The sequence below is a fragment of the Mustela putorius genome, unplaced genomic scaffold, assembly GCF_011764305.1.
Source record: "Mustela putorius furo isolate JIRA1106 unplaced genomic scaffold, ASM1176430v1.1 tig00000174_pilon_pilon_pilon, whole genome shotgun sequence".
NCBI classification, from domain to species: Eukaryota; Metazoa; Chordata; class Mammalia; order Carnivora; family Mustelidae; genus Mustela; species Mustela putorius.
Window position 1 is genome coordinate 32,471,152 of NW_025421304.1, and position 20,617 is coordinate 32,491,768.

The 20,617-nt window shown below is 42.6% G+C and overlaps 1 protein-coding gene and 1 long non-coding RNA gene across 2 annotated transcripts in view; one reads left to right on the plus strand and one right to left on the minus strand.

The window, feature by feature from the left end:
• The window catches only part of FA2H (fatty acid 2-hydroxylase), a 45,429-nt gene extending 42,391 nt beyond the window's left edge, over positions 1 to 3,038 (minus strand). Inside the window, exon 1 of the mRNA XM_004754006.3 lies at positions 2,391 to 3,038. Within this exon, the coding sequence (XP_004754063.1) occupies positions 2,391 to 3,038 (648 nt within the window). The remainder of the gene's footprint in view (positions 1 to 2,390) is intronic.
• Positions 3,039 to 3,062: 24 nt separating this feature from the next.
• On the plus strand, positions 3,063 to 3,598 carry LOC123390986. The gene is made up of 2 exons (XR_006605609.1): positions 3,063 to 3,166; positions 3,409 to 3,598. It is a non-coding gene; the product is annotated as an uncharacterized LOC123390986 (long non-coding RNA).
• The last annotated feature ends 17,019 nt before the right edge of the window (positions 3,599 to 20,617 follow it).

Genomic DNA, 20,617 nt, shown 5'->3' on the forward strand with positions numbered 1-20,617 from the left:
TTGGGTAAGTATGGCTGCTGGTCAAGTTTGAGCCTTGGGTCTGTAAGCATGTTGTCAGTTTTTAGTTTTTTCCCCCACATCCTCAGATTGGGGCTCAGATACAAGGATGCCTGCAGCATGGCCGCATTGGGACTCTGGCTAACAGGTGAGTGCAGGGGTAGGAAGCAAACTTGGTCTCCATATTCTCTGAGTCCTCCCTGAGGGTCAGGTAAGGCAAAGCAAAGCGGAACGAAGCAAAAGCAAACCAGTGTTGGGTGCTTAGCAGAGCTGGGAGGTAGAGCCATTGAGGGCTGCTGGCCTGGGGTGATCCTTGCTTTCTGGGAAAAGAAGCCTCACCCTAAGGCCCCTGTTCATAGGACCCAGTTCCAGTGTAGGATGGCTCCCATGAGGCATCACAAATCTGTAACTCTGCAGTTTGATTCCAGCCTCTCGTTTCCTGCACTCAGCTTGAGTTGGATCTACAGCTAAACCTCTCTGCCCCTTCAGCATGACCTGATGCCAAACATCAGCTGCCAGGATTCAGATGGGCTGCTGCTGCCGAATGCTGAGCCCTGGTATTTTACCTATGAAATCTCCCAAATTCAACCCCATCTCCCCTTGGCTACGTGGTAGTCTCCTGCCTGGTCTCCTCACACTCCCTTGGGCTCCCTCTGTTCCTTCTTGGCTCTGGAGCCAGGGTGTTCTTCCAAAGATGCAAATCTGACCACACAACACCCCTGCTTGATTGCATCGCTTCCCCGGTTTCCTGTCGTTCTTAGAATCGCGTCCCAAATCCATCCCGCAGCCTAGGAGGCCCGGCATGGCATGACGTAGCTCTTGCTGATCTCTGGCCTCCTCCCGCTTCTCTCTTCTTGCCCACCAGCCTCTAGCCACACTGGTTTTATTTGTCCCTTGACTGTGCCAAGTCCATAACTTTCAGGGCCTTCTTTACACATGCTGTTCCCTCTGTCTGGAATGCTCATCCCACCACACTTGACCAGGCGAACACCCAAACCATCAACTAACTCTCAGTGCAAATGTCACTTTCTCAAGAAAGCTCTTGAACTCCTCACCTCCAAATCCACATTCTGATGGTACCAAGTGATGAAATAATTATTGTACCATTAGTATGTTCCCTGATTAGCCTGTTAGCTCCGATAAGACTGTATTGGTTCTGTCCATTGGCACCTCCTCAGTGCCTAGCTCCGTGCTGAAAATTATGCAAGGACCAATGAGTGAGTGAATAAATGATTTACACATTAGACTAGACAGTGCCATGTGGAGCCACCAGGAGCAGTGAGAGACACGTCCATTTATCCAAAGATCTAAAAGCACTTGCTGGGACCACTCTGAAAACAAGAGGTAGAAGCAAGCAACAACTCTTGGCTTAATGCCCAAGCATGATGGTCCCATGGTCACCAGTCCTATAGCCACACCTGGTGTGAGTTTGTCCCTAGATCAGCCTACCTGGGGCCCTGTGGATGGAGCAATCCCCTGTATCCCAAGATCCTTGGGATGGAGATAGCATTGATTTTGGAGTTGGGTACATTTGGCTTTCCCACTAACTAGTTCTTTAACCTTAGACAAATTATAGAGCCTCCCTGAGCCTCAGTTTCCACACCCTAAAATGGAGATTAAAAAAAACTTACCTGAGGATCAGTTGGAGACCTAAATAACATCACAAGGTGTCCTGCAGGGCAGCAAGCGGTTCATAGTGCTAATCCCCATGCCCACCCCCTCTCCCCCACCCAAACACTAGCTTACCCCTGTCATTTCGCCTTTTTGGACACCCATGCCAGCATGCAAGACAGGAAATAAAGAGAGGTCTGAGGGATGGGAGGACAGAGTCCACCCAAGACACTGCCCCAACCTCTCCACCTACCCAAGGGAAGCCCTAGTGCACCAGGAAATCCAAACTGGCTGAGAAGGATAACTGATCTGTGACTACTGGAGGCAGCAGGAGGGTGAGATGGGGAGGGGAGGGCAGCTGGGGCTGGAAGCTATTATTCAACAGAAATGAAGAGCAGATGCAAAGAGGGAGAGGCTGATGAGGGAACAGGAAGGAAAGCTTGGGAGCGTGAGGGGCTGGTAAAAGGTGATCCAAATTGTCAGAGGGCAGAGGCTGCACAAGGAACAACTAGGAAGGAGGGAGTGACGTGGGAGGTGGTGGTAGAAGTAGCAGGTGGAAGAGGGTCAGGTCAGGAGCAAGGCTGGAGAGGAAGGGCAAGTCCTGGTGAGGGGGGCGGGTAGTGACCTGTTACCTGGAGAGAAGGGGAAAGCGAAGCTGAGGGCGGAGGCTGTCACCTTGGGTCCTCCTAGAGGGCAGGTGGACCGGGCTTGCCAGTGCGTGGAGAGTGGGGGAGGGAAGAAGGGGAGCAAGGGGGAGGGTGAGACCCCGGGGCCGGATGTACCTGAGGGTCTCCTTTCAGATCGCCCACGTAGTACTGCTCCAGCCAGCGGCGCGCGTTGGCCGAGTGTCGGTGCAGCGGCCCGTCCAGGTCGGCGCTAACATCCTCGCCAGCCCGCGCCCGCAGCAGCTGCTCGCCCCCCGGGTGGTGCCGCACGAAGCCAGTGAGGTCGTAGAGGCGGGCCCCGCAGCGGACCCAGCAGGCGCCGGCCGCCAGGCGCCGCTGGACCTCGGCGGGCGAGAAGGACACGGCGGGGGGCGGAGCGGGGGCCATGGCGGGAGACCGGAGCTCGCAGCTGGAAGCCCGGACTTCTGCTCGGCCGCAGCCCAGCTCTCCTCTAACATCCCGGGAGCCCGGACCGTCTTGACGGGCCGTCCGCCACCGCACCTGCTCATTTGCATGCCGCCCTCCCATTGGCCGCTCGGCCGGACGCTGCTCGAGCCCGGAGGCTCCCTCTTCCTCATTGGCCGAGGGGAAGCCCGAGCGACCAGAACTGGGCGGGCCACCCGCTGCGGGCTGCCAGCCAGGTGGCCCTAGGCAGGTAGAGGGCGCGCCCGCCAGGTGTGTCCCGTCGCAAGAGGAGAGCGAAGGGGACGAGCAGAGGCAGGCGGAGCAACTCTTCCTGTCACGGGTGGCTGCATGGACGGACATCCTTGGTGGCCTGAGCGCTTTTGGAATAACTCTTGCTGCTGCCCTTTGGGAGAAACTTGGCAGTTTTCGATTCTCAGGCTCCAGGAGGGGGCGAGGAGTGGGGGAGGCAGGGCGAAGACGAGAGTAAGGTGAGTGAGACTCTGGGCACGGCCCCCCCCAAACTCCATAATCACAATCTATAATATTTTAATGTGATATTTAAAAACTCCTACCGTTACACAACAGCCGCGAATGTACTTAAGGCCACTGTACACTTAAGAATGGTTAAAATGGTAAATTTTAGAGACATTATATTTTATCACAGTAACAGTATGATAGTTATCACAATATATAATAAAGTTGTTTGGTTTTTGTTTGTTTGTTTTGACAGAGAGAGAGGACGTGAGCAGGGGAGGGGCAGAGGGAGAAGGAGTGAGAGAAAACCCGAAGCAGGCTCCATGCCCAGTACGGGTCCCACTGGGGCTCCATCTCACCGCCCTGAGATCGTGACCTGACCCCATTGAAGCCTCACCCAACTAAGCCGCCCAGGTGCACCTATAATAAAGAATTTTTTAAAATTATGTTTTTGTAAATAAAGCTTTATTGGAACGGGGGCTAGTGAGGCAAGAGAAGCAAGATGGTAAAGTGCAGGGTTGGATCTTGTCCTTGATATTTAAATTTTTGATATTGTGTTCATTATGGATTATTTTTTGCCTTAATTTTGAATTAAATACTGCATTGAAATATTCTTTGTCTTGATTATGAAGTTTTTTTGGCATGGGCATAAATTTTGCACCCTGAGTGACTGCCTCCCTTGCAAAACTCTAATCTTGCCCTGGGCAGAGGACCCCAAGGGGAGAATAGAGAATCCAGCTGGGCTCTGTCTCTCTTAGAAAAAGTTATTTTCAGGGTCACTCTTGTTTATGTTCTGGGACTGGGCACCTCTGCCCAGCCAGCACTGGGAGAAAGCCTGGGCCACCCCGATAATAGATGTGCCCAAGGTCAGGATAGTTGCCCTTTCCTTCTCCCCCTTCCAGGCCTCTCCTGGCACAACTACAGGAAGTAGGCAAGACTTAGGCTGAGTCTATGGGTCTGGAAGGAACTCCTGTCCAAAAGGCCTGGAGACCTTAGGTCACAAATGGTCACAAATGGTCACAAGTGGTGAATGCAATGTCACCCTCACCTCATTTCCACACCTTCTCTGTTCCAAATACCTTGCATGTGCCAAGGCAGTCAGGCACACACTTGCAGGTGTCCTCAAGTACTCCTTGCTGACAATATCTTGGAGGAAAACTCCGTTTACATTTATCACCATTGCCTTAAACTATTATCTGAAGTTGAACAAGTAGTTTAAGGCATCTATTCAGAATCTTAACACATTTCTTGCCATAGTAATTCCAATTCTAAAAAATGTGACCTTATGGATATATTGAATAAGAATGTATATGTAATGACATTAATTGCAACACTGTTTACAGACTAGAAACAACCCAAATGTCCACGATGAAGGAGGCCTGACTAAAAACTAAATGAGCATGCATTCACAGACAGTGAAATGCTTTGTAGCCACTAGGAAGAACGAGGTAGATCTGCATGCACCGATAGAAAATAATCTTCAGGACACTTTAAGTGGAAAACAGCAACTGTGTATGGTATGCTAACAATTATTTTGCTATTTTCAATTCTTTAATCTTTATAAATATTTGAATGCAAACAAAAGAGCCTTTGTAGGTTTCAAAGCAAAAATAGTACAATCAACTCAATGAATTTGCCTCCCAACCCAAGGGCTGGGACATTACAAAAACTCGCACCTGCCTCTATACTCCAAAACCTCCATCTCTCTACCTCCTCCTAAGAGATAATCACTGTCTTGACTTTTGTGCTTATCCTTCCTTGGCTTTTAAAATATTTTTATTACATCTATGTATATGCCTATACAATATGTTATTTAGGTATAAGCTTTGTTTTGAGTTTTATGAAAATCACCTGGTACTGTATTTTGCTTTATGTGGCCTCGCATGTTTGACTCAATATCATTTCAAGATTTATCCTTGTTGCTGAGGGTCACTGCAGTTCACCAGTTTTTCAGTCCAGGGTCATATTCCACTATATGAATTTATTTATCCATTTTTTTTACTTGAAGTTTTTATTTTTTCCTTTTCTATTTTGAGCAGTCTTTTTTTTTTTTATTTTGTTTATTTATTTGACACACAGAGAGATCACAAGTAGGCAGAGAGGCAGGCAGAGGAAGAGGGGGAAGCAGGTTCCCTGCTGAGCAGAAAGCCCAATGTGGGGCTCGATCCCAGGACCCTGGGATCATGACCTGAGCCAAAGGCAGAGGCTTTAACCCACTGGGCCACCCAGGCGCCCCTATTATGAGCATTCTTGTACATATGGGGTAGAGTTTCTACAGCTTCTGTACCTACAGATGCAGGTGTTGGGTCATAGGGCATGCGAGTTTTCCAGTTTACAAGATAATATAAATTAACTTCTAAGTGATTATACTATTTTACATCCCCATGAAAGACATATAAAAATCCCTAGCCTTGGGGTGCCTGGGTGGCTCAGTGGATTAAGCCTCTGCCTTCGGCTCAGGTCATGGTCTCAGGGTCCTGGGATCAAGCCCCACAACGGGCTCTCTGTTCAGCAGGGAACCTGCTTTCCTGCCTCGCTCTGCCTGCCTCTCTGCCTACTTGTGATCTCTCTCTCTCTGTCAAATAAATAAAATCTTTAAAAAAAAATCCCTAGCCCTAATTCTAGGTACCAGCCAAGGACATCACTTATATTCAACATTGTACTAGGGGTCCTAGATAGTGATAGAGGGAAAGAAAGGAAAGCAAAGAAGAAAGAAAAGAGAGAGAAAAGAGAAACAAAAGGCATAAAGAGCAGAGATGATGGCTCAAAAATCTTTCTACTTGTAAATAACATTATTGTTTACATTGGAAATGTCAACCAACTCACAAAGCAACTAGAACAAATAAATAAGTGGATTTAGCAAGTTCACAGGCTCCAAGGTCAAAATGCATAAATCAATGTGTTTTAATTACTGGCAGCGAACAATTGCAAAATGAAATTTTAAAATCCCACTTATAATAATGTCAACAAGCACAAAATATATAAGAATAAGACGACGACAACAAGTAAATCTAAGGCTTCTAACTGAAAACCACAAAACACCGCTGTGAGAAATGAAAGTGTTCACAGATACAAGTTCCAAGTTCATGAGCTGAGAGAGTCACTATTAAGATCTTAAATCCTTCAACTGTTCTAAGCATTCAACACAGTTTCGATCATAATCTGACTTTAAGAAATTGTTAAACTATATAATTAGTTTATATATATATAAATTATTATATATAATTAGTTTATATATTATATATATTGAATTATATATATGTAATTCAATTACTATATAATTGAAATTTGCTAAGAGAATAGAACTTAAGTGTTCTCATCAAGTAAATAAATAAATGACAAGAAAACAAAAGGAAGGGATGCTTGGGTGACTCAGTTAAGATTCTACCTTCAGCTCGTCTTCAGATCTCGTCTGCGTTGAACTCCCTGCTTAGGGGGGGAGTCTGCTTCTCCCTCTGTCTGCCATGCTCTCCCTGCTTGTGCTCTCTCTCTCTGACAAATAAACAAATAAAATTTTTCTAAAAAAAAAAGAAAAGGAAAGGAAAAATTTGACAAACTGATAAGTCTTTTATATTTTTTTATATATATAGAAAAAGAAAATAAAAGGAAAAAAAATGACAAACTGGTAAGTCTTTTATATTGCCACATACATTTTAGGATGTATGTGGCAATATAAAAGACTTAATGTATGTGGCAATATAAAAGACTTAAAATATCCAGAGCAACACTGAGAAAAAACAAAGTTGCAGGACTTACACTTCCTGCCTTCGAGACTTAAAACTACATATTCAAGACAGGGTAGAACCAACAAATAGATCAATGAAACAAAAAAGTCCAGAAATAGATCCAAACATATGAGGTAATTTTGCTCTTTTATTGAGATATAATTTACATAAAGTAAAACTTGGCCTTTTGTAACATATATGAATTTGAGGATCTTCTGTACTGTTGTTAACGATCAGTTTTGCTTCTCCCTTTGCTAATATCACCCTGTCTTTATCACTGTAGTTCACAATACATCCCGTCATCTGGGAAGGCTGATGCCCATACCCTGTTCTCCTTGAAGAGCGTTTGTTTTATCTTGGATGTTTTTTTCACATAAAGTTCAAAATCATTTTGTCAATGTCCATGAAAAAGTCTACTGGGATTATGAAAGGAATTGCACTGAATCTATAGATTAATTTGGAGACGATATGTTTGAAATACTGAGACTTCCTATTTATGAATGTGAGTTAAATCTCTACTTATTCAGGTTATATGTAATATTGTTCCATGAAGTTTTTTGCATATAGGACTTGCACACATATGCAAATTAATCCCTAAGTATACCTTATAGAGTTTTTTTTGTTGTTGTAAATGACTTTTAAAAATTAACATATAATGTACTATTTGTTTCAGGGGTACAGGTCTTACATCAGGGGATATTAGTCTTACACAATTCACAGCACTCATTATAGCACAATCCTCCCCAATGCCCATCACCCAGCGACCCCATCCCTCCACCTCCTCCCCTCCAATAAATGACTTCTTTTTAAAGTAAGTTTTTTACTAAAGATTTTATTTTTTTTATTTGACAGAGAGAGAGATCACAAGTAGGTAGAGAGGCAGGCAGAGAGAGAGGGGGAAGCAGACTCCCCACTGAGCAGAGAGCCCAATGTGGGGCTTGATCCCAGGACCCTGAGATCACGACCGGGGCAGAAGGCAGAGGCTTAACCCACTGAGCCACCTGGGTGCTTCTAGATTTTATTTATATTCAAGTTAGTTAACATAGAGTGTATTATTGGTTTCAGGGGTAGAATTTCGTGGTTCATCAGTTACATAATACCCATTACCTTTTATCTTTCTTAATGGCTTCTTTTGAAGAACGTGGGTTCTGGTTTATCATAAAGTAATTTGGGTTATCAGTGTTTTATTTTATGATTGGAGCTTTTTGTGTCTTATTTAAGAAATATTTGCCTACCACCAAATAACAAAAACATTCTTCTATATTATCTTCTAGAAGCTTTCTTGTTCTACTTTTCATTATTAGATCTCTATTCTACTTGAAATTGATTTTTGAAGATGATGTAAGGTATGGGTCAAGATTCTTTTTTTTCCATATGTACATTCAATTTGCTCAGTAATCATTATTGAAAAAAAAAAACCAGTCTTCTCTCCACTTCTCTGTGGTATCAGTTTCTTGGTTCTCAAATCTGTGCCATTAATATATTTGGTCTATTCTTGAACCGATACCATATTACTTAAGTACTATATACTTTTAATAAGTCACAAAATCTGGTAATAAATCCTTCAACTTTGTTCTTCTTCAAAACTATCTTGGCTGTTCATGGCCCTTTTAGTTTCCATGTTTATCTTAGAAAAAGCTTGTTCATTTTCACCTTAAAAAGTTGGTGGGATTTTGGGGTGCCTGGGTGGCTCAGTTAATTAAGCTTTGGACCCTGTATCTCAGAATTGTGAATTCAAGGCCCATGTGAGGCTCCATGCTGGTTGCAGAGCCTACTTTGAAAAAAAAAAAAAAAAGCTGATGGGATTTTGTTTGGAATTGCACCAAGTCTATAGGCTGGGGAGAATAAATAATTTTATGTTGTTGAATCTTCTAATCTGTTAATATGGTATATCCTTGCATTTATGTTAGGCTTTTTTAACTTTACTCAGTGTTTTCTACAATTTCCCATGCAGAGGCATACACATCTATTAGATTTATTTCCAGGAATTTCATTTTTTCATATCATCACACACACACACACCCCTGTGCATATATACTGTTTGTTATTTTATATATTATTATATATGTTACATATATCACAGCTAATATAGCTATATATAACATACATAGCTACATATAAAATATGTAATATATATAAATCAGCTAATATGTATATAGCTATATATACTATATAATGTATACTATATATGCATGATCATATATAATATATATAATATTAAAATGTATTAGCTATTATTATAATATTCCTGATAACTTAGCCTTTTTCTTCTTTATTGATCAGGACTGCCAGAAGTTTATGAATTCTATTAGTTTTTTCTAAGAACCAAATTTTGGCTTTCTTGATTTTATAGATTATACCTTTGTTTTTTTATTTCATTGATTGCTGGTTTTATTTATTTTTAAAGATTTTATTTACTTATTTGAGAGAGAGCACATGGGAGCTGGGGATAGAGCACAGGTGAAGGAACAGAGTCAGAGGGAGAGGGACAAGCAGACTCCCTGCTGAGCAGTGAGCCCTACGTGGGGTTCAACCTCAAAACCCTGAGATCCTGACCCCAGCCAGAACCAAGAGTCAGAAGCTTAACTGAGCCACCCAGGTGCCACACTCCTGCTTTTATTTATTTATTTATTTATTATTTTTATTTTTTTCCTGCTTTTATTTTTATATGCCTTCTATTCTATTATTTTGGTTTGGTGTTCTTTTTTTTAAGTTCTTGAGATATATACTTAATATACTATATACTTAAATGATCAGTTTTCAGCTTTTGTTCCAATGTAGGAATTTAGGCTAGATATCATCAAGCAAAGTTGGCAAAACCTTCCACCATCACAGTAAGTTTGTCTGTTTCTCCTGTGGTTCTATAAATACTTCCTTAACATATTTTGAGGCCACATTATTAGTTGAAAAAAAAATTCAAAGTTATGACACCTTCCAGTGAATTTGACCTTCTGTCATAAACAGAGTGAACCTCTTCATCTCTTATAATGATTTCTGCTTTTACATATATTTAGTATTCCTATACCAGCTGTATTTTGTTTATCACAAACCTAATATAGGTTCGTTTGTGCTTTTTTATTTTTTACTTTTACTTTTTCCATAAATGTATGTTTAGATATCTCATAAAGAGTAAGTAATGGGTTCTTAAAATGTTTTTGACTGACAGCTTTTTTCTTTTAAAGATTGGGAAGCTCAGGGGCACCTGGCTCAGCTAAGTGTCTGACTCTTGACTGAGGTTCAGGTCACGACCTCAGGGTTGTGAGATCCAGCCTTGGGTGGGCTCTGCACTCAGCAGGGAGTCTGCTTGAGATTTTTCACTCTGTCTCTGCCCTTCTCCCTGCTAGCACGTGCACACACACACACACACACACACACTCTCTCTCTCTCTCTCTCTCTCTCAAATAAATACATAAATATTTAGGGAAAAAAAAGGATTGGAAAGTGTAAAAAATTATTGTAAAGGAAAAGTTGAATTTAGCTTTTGCTTAGTTCGGGAGTCCCTTCCAGAATGGCTGACTTCTGTACATGAATGACCCCTTACCTAGTCTCCACATATACAAAAAACTTAAATCCCCCAAAACCTATGCTGCAGCCTCCTCCTTTCAAAGGCACCTCCTGTGGGGCACCTGGATGGCTCAGTGGGTTAGGCCTCTGCTTTCGGCTCGGGTAGTGATCTCGGGGTCCTGGGATCGAGCCCCACATCGGGCTCTCTGCTCGGCGGGGCGCCAGCTTCCCTCTCTCTCTCTGCCTGCCTCTCTCTGTCTGTCAAATAGATGAACAAAAAAATTTAAAAAAACAAAAGGCTTGTAACTCTCATATCCTTTTGTTTTTTTGTTTTTCATTAAAAAAAAAAGTTTAATTAATTAATTAATTAAAGTAATCTCTACACCCAATGTGGGGCTCGAACTCACAACCTAGAGATGGAGCAGCGCACACTGCTTGGACTGTGCCAGCCAGGTGCCCCTCGTTTCCTTTTCATTTTAGAAACATTAAAGTTTAAAGTGGCCCAACAGAAGGAATATGGCTCAGTCTTCTCCTCTGATAGATGAACATGAGCCCCGAGATCACAACTCTAGTGACAAGTACAGCTGGGAGCCAAGTTCTCCCTCACTTCAAGTTTAATGTTCATTCTTCTGTTCCCCCCAAGACCGGAGCAACTCAAGGAGCCTTCTTGCCTCCATGGTCATTGCTTTGTTTCTCAGAGAGCCTCTGACACTGGAGGTGCTTCGTAAATATTTGTTGAAATCGAACGTCTCTCTCTAACTCGGATGTTCCCCTCGTGCTGGGACTAGTGCCATGTCCCTGACAGTCTCTCTTCCTCTTCTCAACACCACTGGAGAACTGATGTTTGATTTAGCACGTGTCATCGCCCTGCTCAGAACTTGACAGAAGTTCCCTCTTGCAAAAACAATGAGATACAAATTCAATCTTGGATACAACCCCTAATGACCGCGTCAAAATCCTTCCAATGGCGAGATCCTTCTGTCTCTCCACCTGGCTGGCCTGATCCCTAGATTCAGGGCCACCTCTCCATAGAATCTTCTCCTTGGCATACAGTATCCTGTACTGTTACCCAGTCCCTAACTAGACCAGACATGCTTGAATCTCCAGCACTTATCACGCAGGAAAAATCAACAGATATCTGCTAATAATTATGCCAGTAAATATAAACACGCATTTTCCTCTAGCGTACATGTGTACACAGAAACCACACACACACACACATTTTAAGCACTCATGTGAACACTAAATGCTGTTGATATTAGGATATCTGAAGGTAGTATCTTTTTATTCCACATGTCATTGAATAATGACCTCATTCACTATGGGACAAACCCTAGGTTTTTGGTGGTCTGTTTGGTTGCTTTTCTAAAGGGCAGCCTTGTGTCTCAATGTGGTATGACCATCATCTGTACCGAAACATTTTCATCATCCCAAAAGGAAACCCTATGCCCATTTCCTTCTGCTCCCACCCCTACCCTAGGCTTTGGCTTCTGGTAATCTACCCTCCATCTCTGCAGATTGACCTCTTCTGGATATTTAATATAAATGGAATCATACAACATATGACCTTTTGTGTCTGCTTACTTCTACTCAGTATACTTTTCTCAAGGTTCCCCCATCTACAGCATCTATCAGGACTTGATTCCTTTTCCTGGCTGAGCATTCTTCTACCATTGAAAGGATATACTGCATTTGGTTATCCATTCATCGGCTGAAGGACATCCACATTTCCATCTTCTGACAAGTGTGAATGGTGCTGCTCTATTTGGCTTCTTTCTCTGTAAAATGGGGATTTTAAAAGCCCCCTGGCCTGGCTGCCTTAAGGGCTGTTGTGAAACAAAATGAGAACACATAAGAAACACCTCATGAGCCGTCAGCCCCCTGCACATGCCTTGTGGGGGTGCTGGTAGTGGGATATTATGGTTACGGTACTGGGCAGGTTTACCCATTCTGGCCTTAGCCTTCCCTCCATGCCAGCTCGTTATCCAATGCCAGCTTCAGGTCTGGGAGAGACCAACTCCTCACAGCTGAATCTAGATGTCCACTTTTGGCCATTTCAGGTAAAGCAATCAGGGCAAAGGGGCTAACTGTCTATGAGGATGAGAACTCCCTTTGGGCTTCTGAGTCATCATCTGGCCTTGCTGCTGTTAGGACCCAGTTATTCATAGGATAGTAGAATAACATCTAAACAAATCCCCTGCGTGGGGTGCCTCTAGACAGGTAGGATAGGCAGTGAGAGGCTGGGATTATGAGAAAGTCTTCTAGTGGCTCTACACTAGCCAAACCATCAGGGCAGAGGGTGACCTTCAATTCCTCTTTGCTGGCCAAGTGCCCACTCTCTGATCACTGATCACTGTCTGATCCAGGACATCAAGAAAGGAAAGATTTCCATATGCCCCCACAAAGGGGAAAAAGAACATAAAGCTATAGAGTATTTGTAAAGCAGCTCATTTATTTATTTTTTTTAAAGATTTTATTTATTTATTTATTTGACAGAGAGATAGTGATCACAAGTAGGCAGAGAGGCAGGCAGAGAGAGAGGGGGAAGCAGGCTCCCTGCTGAGCAGAGAGCCTGACACATGGCTCAATCCAAGGACCCTGAGATCATGACCTTAGCCGAAGGCAGAGGCTTAACCCACTGAGCCAGTCAGGTGCCCCAAAGCAACACTTAAAAAAAAAAATCTAAATTGCTATGGTGCTGAGTGCCAAAAGCAGAGAGAATACATGCATCGAGAAATGAGAGTTTAGAGAAATGAATAAGAAATTTCCCCCAGGCAGTAGGTGCTCAGGTGAATTAACACAGGGAAGGGATTGGGCAGGGTATTTGCCTAGGGGCCAGGGTGCCCTTCTGATCTTTTGTGACATCTACACACTTGCTGGGCTGCAGTGTGTGAGGTGAAGTTTTCATCCTTGTCCACCAGATGACAGTACCATCTACACCCCTGACCTCCATGTTCTTACACTCAACCCCCAGATCGAAGATGAAAGGGAGCCAGGGAAGTGAGAGCCAAGGATCTCAGGTGCTTGTAGAGGGTTGGGAGCCTCTTCACTCTCACCTTCTGCAGACCAACATTGGCCCCAATATGTTGATGTAAGTATGTCCACCAGCATCTTAAAGATGGCGGTTCTTGTTCTGCTCTCATGCTTTGGCTCTAACTCCTTGCAGATCCCTACCCCTGCTGGGACACTCATTGTCAAATGTCAAATGCTTATCAGACTCTGTCTGTCATGGCTCCTCTTTTTTTCTCCTCCATCTCGAGCATATTTTCTTTTTCTTACTGCCTCTGAGATGGAACTATTTCACAAGGTCACCCTCAAGTCTCCATTTTTCCCTCTGCTTCCTTGGCTCAACAATCCTCTCTCATTATTGAATTTTAAATCAATATCTCCCTCCCCAACATTCTTTCAAATCCAAGGAAGTACTTCTGGTCACCATCCGAGCTTCTCATGTGCCTGAACTCAAACCCATTATCTTGCCCCTCAGAAATCCAGCCTCTCCTATTTCTGCAATGACATCATGAAACTTGGAATACTCAGTGAGGGACCTCAGAACCCTCTTTTAGTCCTCGTCTCCCACAGGATCCACACCAATCAGCATTGTGTCCTTTCTACTTCTGAGGGGTCCCTCATCTTCACCCCATCTTTTCTGTCTGGATACAGGTCCTTACATCACTCACAAGAACCGTCATAGAACCACACACCATTTTATTCCATAAAAACTGTTGGAATAACTAGTCAATTACTAAGGCAGATGGAAGTCTGTGACTCAATTTGGAGTATAGGAAGCAAACATATGAAATCATTGGCAGAGCTGCCTGGTTTGGGTGAGTATCTACTTGAGAAAGTTGTTACGAACATGCACCAAGATGATTTGGAAGTTACCTCCCATGTTTATACTTCCTGCCTTTTTTTTCTCCCTGAAATGAGCATGTGTGGATCATGGGTTAAGCAAAAATAACCTCACTTAGATTAATATATTTATTTATATGGGTGGTACACAGATGTGTTATTACTATATAAAAAATTTTACAAGTGATAAAAATCAGATCAAGGGCTGGAGGTGAAAGAGAGGACTGATTATGAAAGGTCATGAAAGACCTTTTTTGGGGCAAGAGAAATATTTTAAGTCTTGATTTTCGTGATGGTAACATGACTATATTTGTCAAAACTCATAGAACTGGGGCGCCTGGGTGGCTCAGTGGGTTAAGCCGCTCCCTTCGGCTCGGGTCATGATCTCAGGGTCCTGGGATCGAGCCCCGCATCGGACTCTCTGCTCAGCAGGGAGCCTGCTTCCTCCTCTCTCTCTCTCTCTCTCTGCCTGTCTCTCTGCCTGCTTGTGATCTCTCTCTCTCAAATAAATAAATAAAATCTTAAAAATAAAAAACAACTCATAGAACTGTATGCCTTAATAAGGGTGAATTTTACTGTATGTAAATTATACCCCAATAAACCTGACTTTAAAGGAAAGCAGTATATAATATAGAAATTTATAAAGTGAGTCAGGTAAGCCCTGTTTCAGTCAGCGTGCCCCTAGCCCAGGCCCCCAATTCTACTTCCCTCACAAGGGGTGGTCACAGTCCACGATGTGGCATAGTTCCTTCTGATTCTCTCCCCACCCACACGTCTGTTCCACATGTACGTTCTTTTTTCAGGTTTTGAAGATTTTATTCATTTATTTATTTGAGAAAGAGAGAGGGCAGAAGGTGCAGAGGGAAAGGGAAAGAGAGAATCCCAAGCAGACTTCCTGCTGGGTGCTGAGACTGACTTGGGGCTCCTTCTTGTGACCCTGAGATCATGACCCCACCAAAATCAAGAGTTAGAGACCTAACCAACTGAGGCATCCAGTTGCCCTTATACTTTCTTTAAAAAAGTGATTTTATTTATTTAGAAGAGAGAGAATGAGAGAAATAAACAAGCAGGGGAAGAAGCAGGCAGAGGGAGAGGGAGAAGAAGATGCCCCACTGAGCAGTGAGCCTGATGGGGGGCTTGATCTCAGGAACCTGAGATCATGACCTGAGCCGAGGGCAGATGCTTAACCAACTGAGCCACCCAGGCACCCCAACCCCTATACCGTTTTAAACTTGACATATACCTTTGCATTAGTTTCGGGTACATGTCATAATGATTTGACATATGTATATACGGTGAAACAGTAAGTTTAGTTAATATCCACCATCGCATGTAATTACATTTTTTTGCCTTGTGATAAAAACTTGTAAGATCTATTCTCTTAATAAATTCAAATATATAGTTCAGTATTTTTAGCTATAGTCACATGTTTAGCTATAGTCATATGTTCCACATTGTATCCCCAGGACTTTTTAAAAATCTTGTAACTGGAAATTTGTACCTTTTGACCACCTTTACCCATTCTACACACTCCCCTTCTCGTGCCTCTGGCAATCACCAAACAGTTCTCTGTACCTATGTTTGTTCTTCAGTTCCACATATAAGTGAGATCAGACAATATTTGGTTTCTCAATTTCAGTTAGTTTCAGTCTCAATGCCTTCAGGGTCCATTCATATTGTCAGAAATAGCAGAACTTCCTTCTTTTTTATGGCTGAATAATACTCCATTGTATTTTTTCCATAACATTCCATACACACACCATATTTTCTTTATCCTTTCATCCACTGATGGACACATAGTTTATTTCCACATCTGCACCTTTCCTTTTCTACCTAACAATGTAGCTTAGAAATGGGAACACCTGGTTGGCTCAGTCAAAAGAACATGAGAATCTTGATCTCGGGGTCATGAGTTCAAGTCCCAGGATGGGTGTAGAGAGTACTTAAACAAAGAAATAAACTTAAAACAAAAACAAAGACAAAATGAAATACTACAAACTTATAGAAATTTTCCTCATTTTCTGTTATAACTTTACAGTATTACACAGGGTGGCTATATCACAGTGTATTGAACCAGTCTCCTTTCTGTATATGTACATTTAGATAATTATCAGTATTCTACAATTACAAATTACTCCAGAATGAGTAGTCCCGTATATGTGATTTTTATATGACTTAGATGAATATTTTCAGGGTAAATTCCTAAAAATGAAATTGCTGGGGGTAAATGAAATTTAAGGGTAAATGCATTTACACTTTTATTAGATAGGGTCAAATCCCATTCCGCAGACACCGTTTTGTACTCCTCCCAGTAATATATGAGAGTCAACGGGTGGGTGGTCAAACTTTAGAATGCTTGCCCGTCTGATAGGGGAGACACGTTGTAGTCAACTTGCATTTTTCTTAGTAAGAATCAGCACAATCTTTCGAAAGCCTTCCTGATGCAAATCTCTTCGCACTCAAATACTACCTACATACTGACTGTTGTCAAGTTAAAAATCTTCTAGTGTGTTGCTAAAGGCTGCTGACTTACTCTCCTTTTTTAGTATGCAATGTCTTCTGCCATCTGTCTCGACCCGCCTTTCATCTGTGTGTCCAGTTTTTGTCCAGGTACCAGAAGAGCAGACTGGATGCATTCCTCCTAAATACACTCTTCGCTTCTCGCCTCCCCTCTTTTTCTTCCTTCCTCGCTCCCACTCACTCCCTCTTTCTTCCTTCCTTCCTTCCTTTCCTCTCCCTTTCTTTCTTCTTTCTTTCCTTTCCCTCCCCACCCCTTCCTTCCTTCCTTTTTTCTTCCTCTCTTTCTTTTGCCTTTGAGGTTTTGCTCATTGTGGTAGTGCCCTCTTTGGGGGATGGCAGTTATTCTCTTTCCATGAATTGATATTTGTCTCTGTTTCAAGGTCCAGATTCAATATCCACCCTATTTTCCCCCATTCATATTTGCTGTATCTGTTCATAAGCCATCCTCCTTACCAGACTGTGGATTATACCAAAGACTCTCTCTAGAAGAATAGGGGACATATTGAATCACCAGAGGAGGGTTTTTCTTTTTAACACACATACTCAAGTGTTCAGCTCATCACTCAGCATTAGGCGTATGAAAATTTCTTGAGAAATTTGGCATATTCTAGAGGATGTGGATACAGTGGTGAAAAAATCAGGTAAGTTCTCTATCTGAGGAAACTTAAATCCTAGGGAAGACCATTGATAAATAGATCAGTAAATAAATAGGAAGTCAGAGAGGGAAAAGCACCAATCAGCAAATGAAGATGGTGATGTGAAGAGATCCTCCTCTATTCGAGATGAAATAAATCAATGTAACCAAAGCTGGTTCTTTGGGAAGATCATCAAAATTGATAAATCTCTAGCCAGGTGGATAAGGAAGAGTAAAGGAAATATAACTTAACAACATCAGGAATGAGAGAGGTGAGCTCAAAATAAATTCTACCACTATTAAAAAGTTAATAAGGGTTTATATTTTTCCCTAACAAATTTGACAATTTAAATGAAATGGACTAATTCCTTGAAAGAGACAAACTACCAAACCTATTAAAGAAAAAATAGATCAGGTGAATAGCCTTATAGCTATTAACAAAATAGAATTTATAGTTTAAAACTTTCTCACGAAGGAGATTTTAGACCCAGATGACTTCATTGATTAATTCTACCAAACATTGTCTTCACTGATTACTTTACAAATATCTTCTCCCATTCTGTCCATTGTCTTTTGGTTTTATTGACTGTTTCCTTTGCTGTGCAAAAGCTTTTTATCTCAAAGAAGTCCCAATAGCTCCTTTCTGCCCTTGCTTCCCTTGCCTTTGGAAGTGTGTCTAGCAAGAAGTTGCTGCAGCTGAGGTCGAAGAGGTTGCTGCCTGTGTTCTCCTCAAGGATTTGGATGGATTCCTGTCTCACATTTAGGTCTTTCATCCATTTTGAGGCTATTTTTGTAGGTGGTATAAGGAAATGGTCCAGTTCATTCTTCTACATGTGCTGTCCAATTTTCCCAACACCATTTCTTGAAGAGACTGTCTTTTTTCCGGTGGATATTCTTTCTTGCTTTGTTGAAGATGAGTTGGCCATAGAGTTGAGGGTCTATTTCTGGGCTCTCGATTCTGTGCCATTGATCCATGTGTCTGTTTTTGTGCCAGTACCATACTGTCTTGATGATGACAGCTTTTAAATAGAGCTTGAAGTCTGGAATTGTGATGCCACCAGCTTTGGTTTTCTTTTTCAACATTGCTCTGGCTATTCAGGGTCTTTTCTGGTTCCATAGATGGATTATCAGGAAACATGGACTGTGAGAGGTATTTCCAGGGATCAGAATAGCTTTCTGGAGACCTGTCCACATACTCTACCCCAAATTTATGGCACACAGTAGGGACATTAACCATCTTAGGTTCATCAAGCACAATCAAAATAAGGGCAGATCTAAGCTAAGTGGAATGACTCCTTAACCTGACCCCTTAACTGTAAGGAACTGTATAGGCCCAGGTATAAACACCTGCCTATAAACATCTGTCTCACAGATATACCCAGCAGTAAAGATAAATAAAGCAGGACATTAATTAGTGTTAATCAAAGCAGTGAAAAGAGAATTTATTCAGTAATTACTGATAGTAGGGGAAAGGGCTGAGCTCCACTCTGATTTGTGCAGTCATGAACAGGTATTTAATTTTTAAAAAATATTTTATTTGTTTATTTGACAGAGGAAGAGAGCACAGCAGGGGAAGTGACAGGCAGAGAGAGAGGGAGAAGCAGACTCCCTGCTGAGCTGGGAGCCTGACTAGCGACTAGTTCCCAAGACCCTGGGATCATGACCTAAGCTGAAGGCAGACACTTAAACGACTGAGCCACCCAGGTACCCCTGGACCAGGTATTTTATTTTATTTTTATTTATCTATTTATTTAGACCAGGTATTTTAAAGGGAGAATGAGGTGAGTAAGGAGGGGAAGAAAGTGGGTCTCTAGTAAAAAATTGCAAAGGGTGGGTCAGTGTAAATCTGACTAGGCTAGCTCTATTAGCTGACAATGGTCCAAATTAGGACTCCATCTTCCCTCAGAGACCTGGAGACAGAGACCCCCTCCTTTCTGATAGGAATGGCTTGAGGTCCTTGAGAAAGACACTCCTGAGCTGCAGGTGATACATGTGCATCTCAAAGACAGAGGAAAGGGGCACCCGGGTGGCTCAGTCTTTAAGCATCTGCCTTTGGCTCAGATCATGGTCCCAGGGTCCTGGGATTGAGCCCCACATCAGGCTCCCTGCTCAGTGGGAAGACTGCTTCTCCCTCTCCCACTCCCCCTGCTTGTGTTCTCTCTCTTGCTGCCTGTCTCTCTCTCTCTGTCAAATAAATAAATACAAGCTTTATTAAAAAAAAAAAAAAAAGACAGAGGAAGGATTCACTGCTTCAATTGTAAGCCCTTTCTAGTAAATGCTCTAAGAAAGGTGCATCAAGTCCCTGGAACAGACTAAAATTTCTTAGCAGACTTGAGCTTTCTTCGGCAGGTAGGGAAGAGCAGGGAGGTCATCCCAAGGACATGGCCAGAGGAGGGTTTTTCTTTTTAACAGATGCCAGAAGCCACACTAGAATTTAATGAGCCCTTATATGCCGAGAGTTCTGTAGTTTTCAATGTAGACACCCCGCCCCCCATACATTCTCTTTCAGTAACTTAGTACACCCTCATTGCTACCAGATCCATACTGGAATCCTTTCTCTCCTTTGGAAATCTTGTGGTTGTCTACACAGTTAACTTGTGGGGACTAGGCCCAGCAGCTTCCTTCCCATATCCATCTTCTTGGCTTCCCTGAGTCCAACCACACATCCAGGGAACATATCAAGGGGCTTCTGAGCTTCAGACCAGGACATGTACTTGTAGGTCTACTTGGGGAAAAGGAGAAGCCCCTCAAAATGCCAACCAGTAGTCAGAGCCTAGAAATAACCCATTCCTTCTGCTCTCAGCATATCTAACCTGGGGCCTGGTCTGCATGGCCAGTCCCTCAAGGCTCTTCTACTGAATGCTGAGATGCCGCCCACTGCTCTGCCTTGCTCCCTGTGTCTCCCAAAAGGTAAGATGATTTTACTGCAATAATATTGAATATCACAGTCAGGAAGTCTTCCTTACATAAATTTTCTCCAGTCCTTCTGATGATGTCAAAGAGAAAGTCTCAGATGCTACTAGATCTTTAACGCCTTGCTGGAGATTATCTTTGGCAGCCAAACAAGCCTTGCTAGGACTGATTGACAGTAAGTAACTGTTTTGTTTTTGTTGTGTTTATCTTTGTATCTACTTTGTATTTTTCCAAAGATTGATTGATTGATTTTAAAGACAGTCAGAGAAGGCACAAGCGAGGGGAGGGGCTGGAGCCGGGAGCCCAACTTGGGGCTCTAC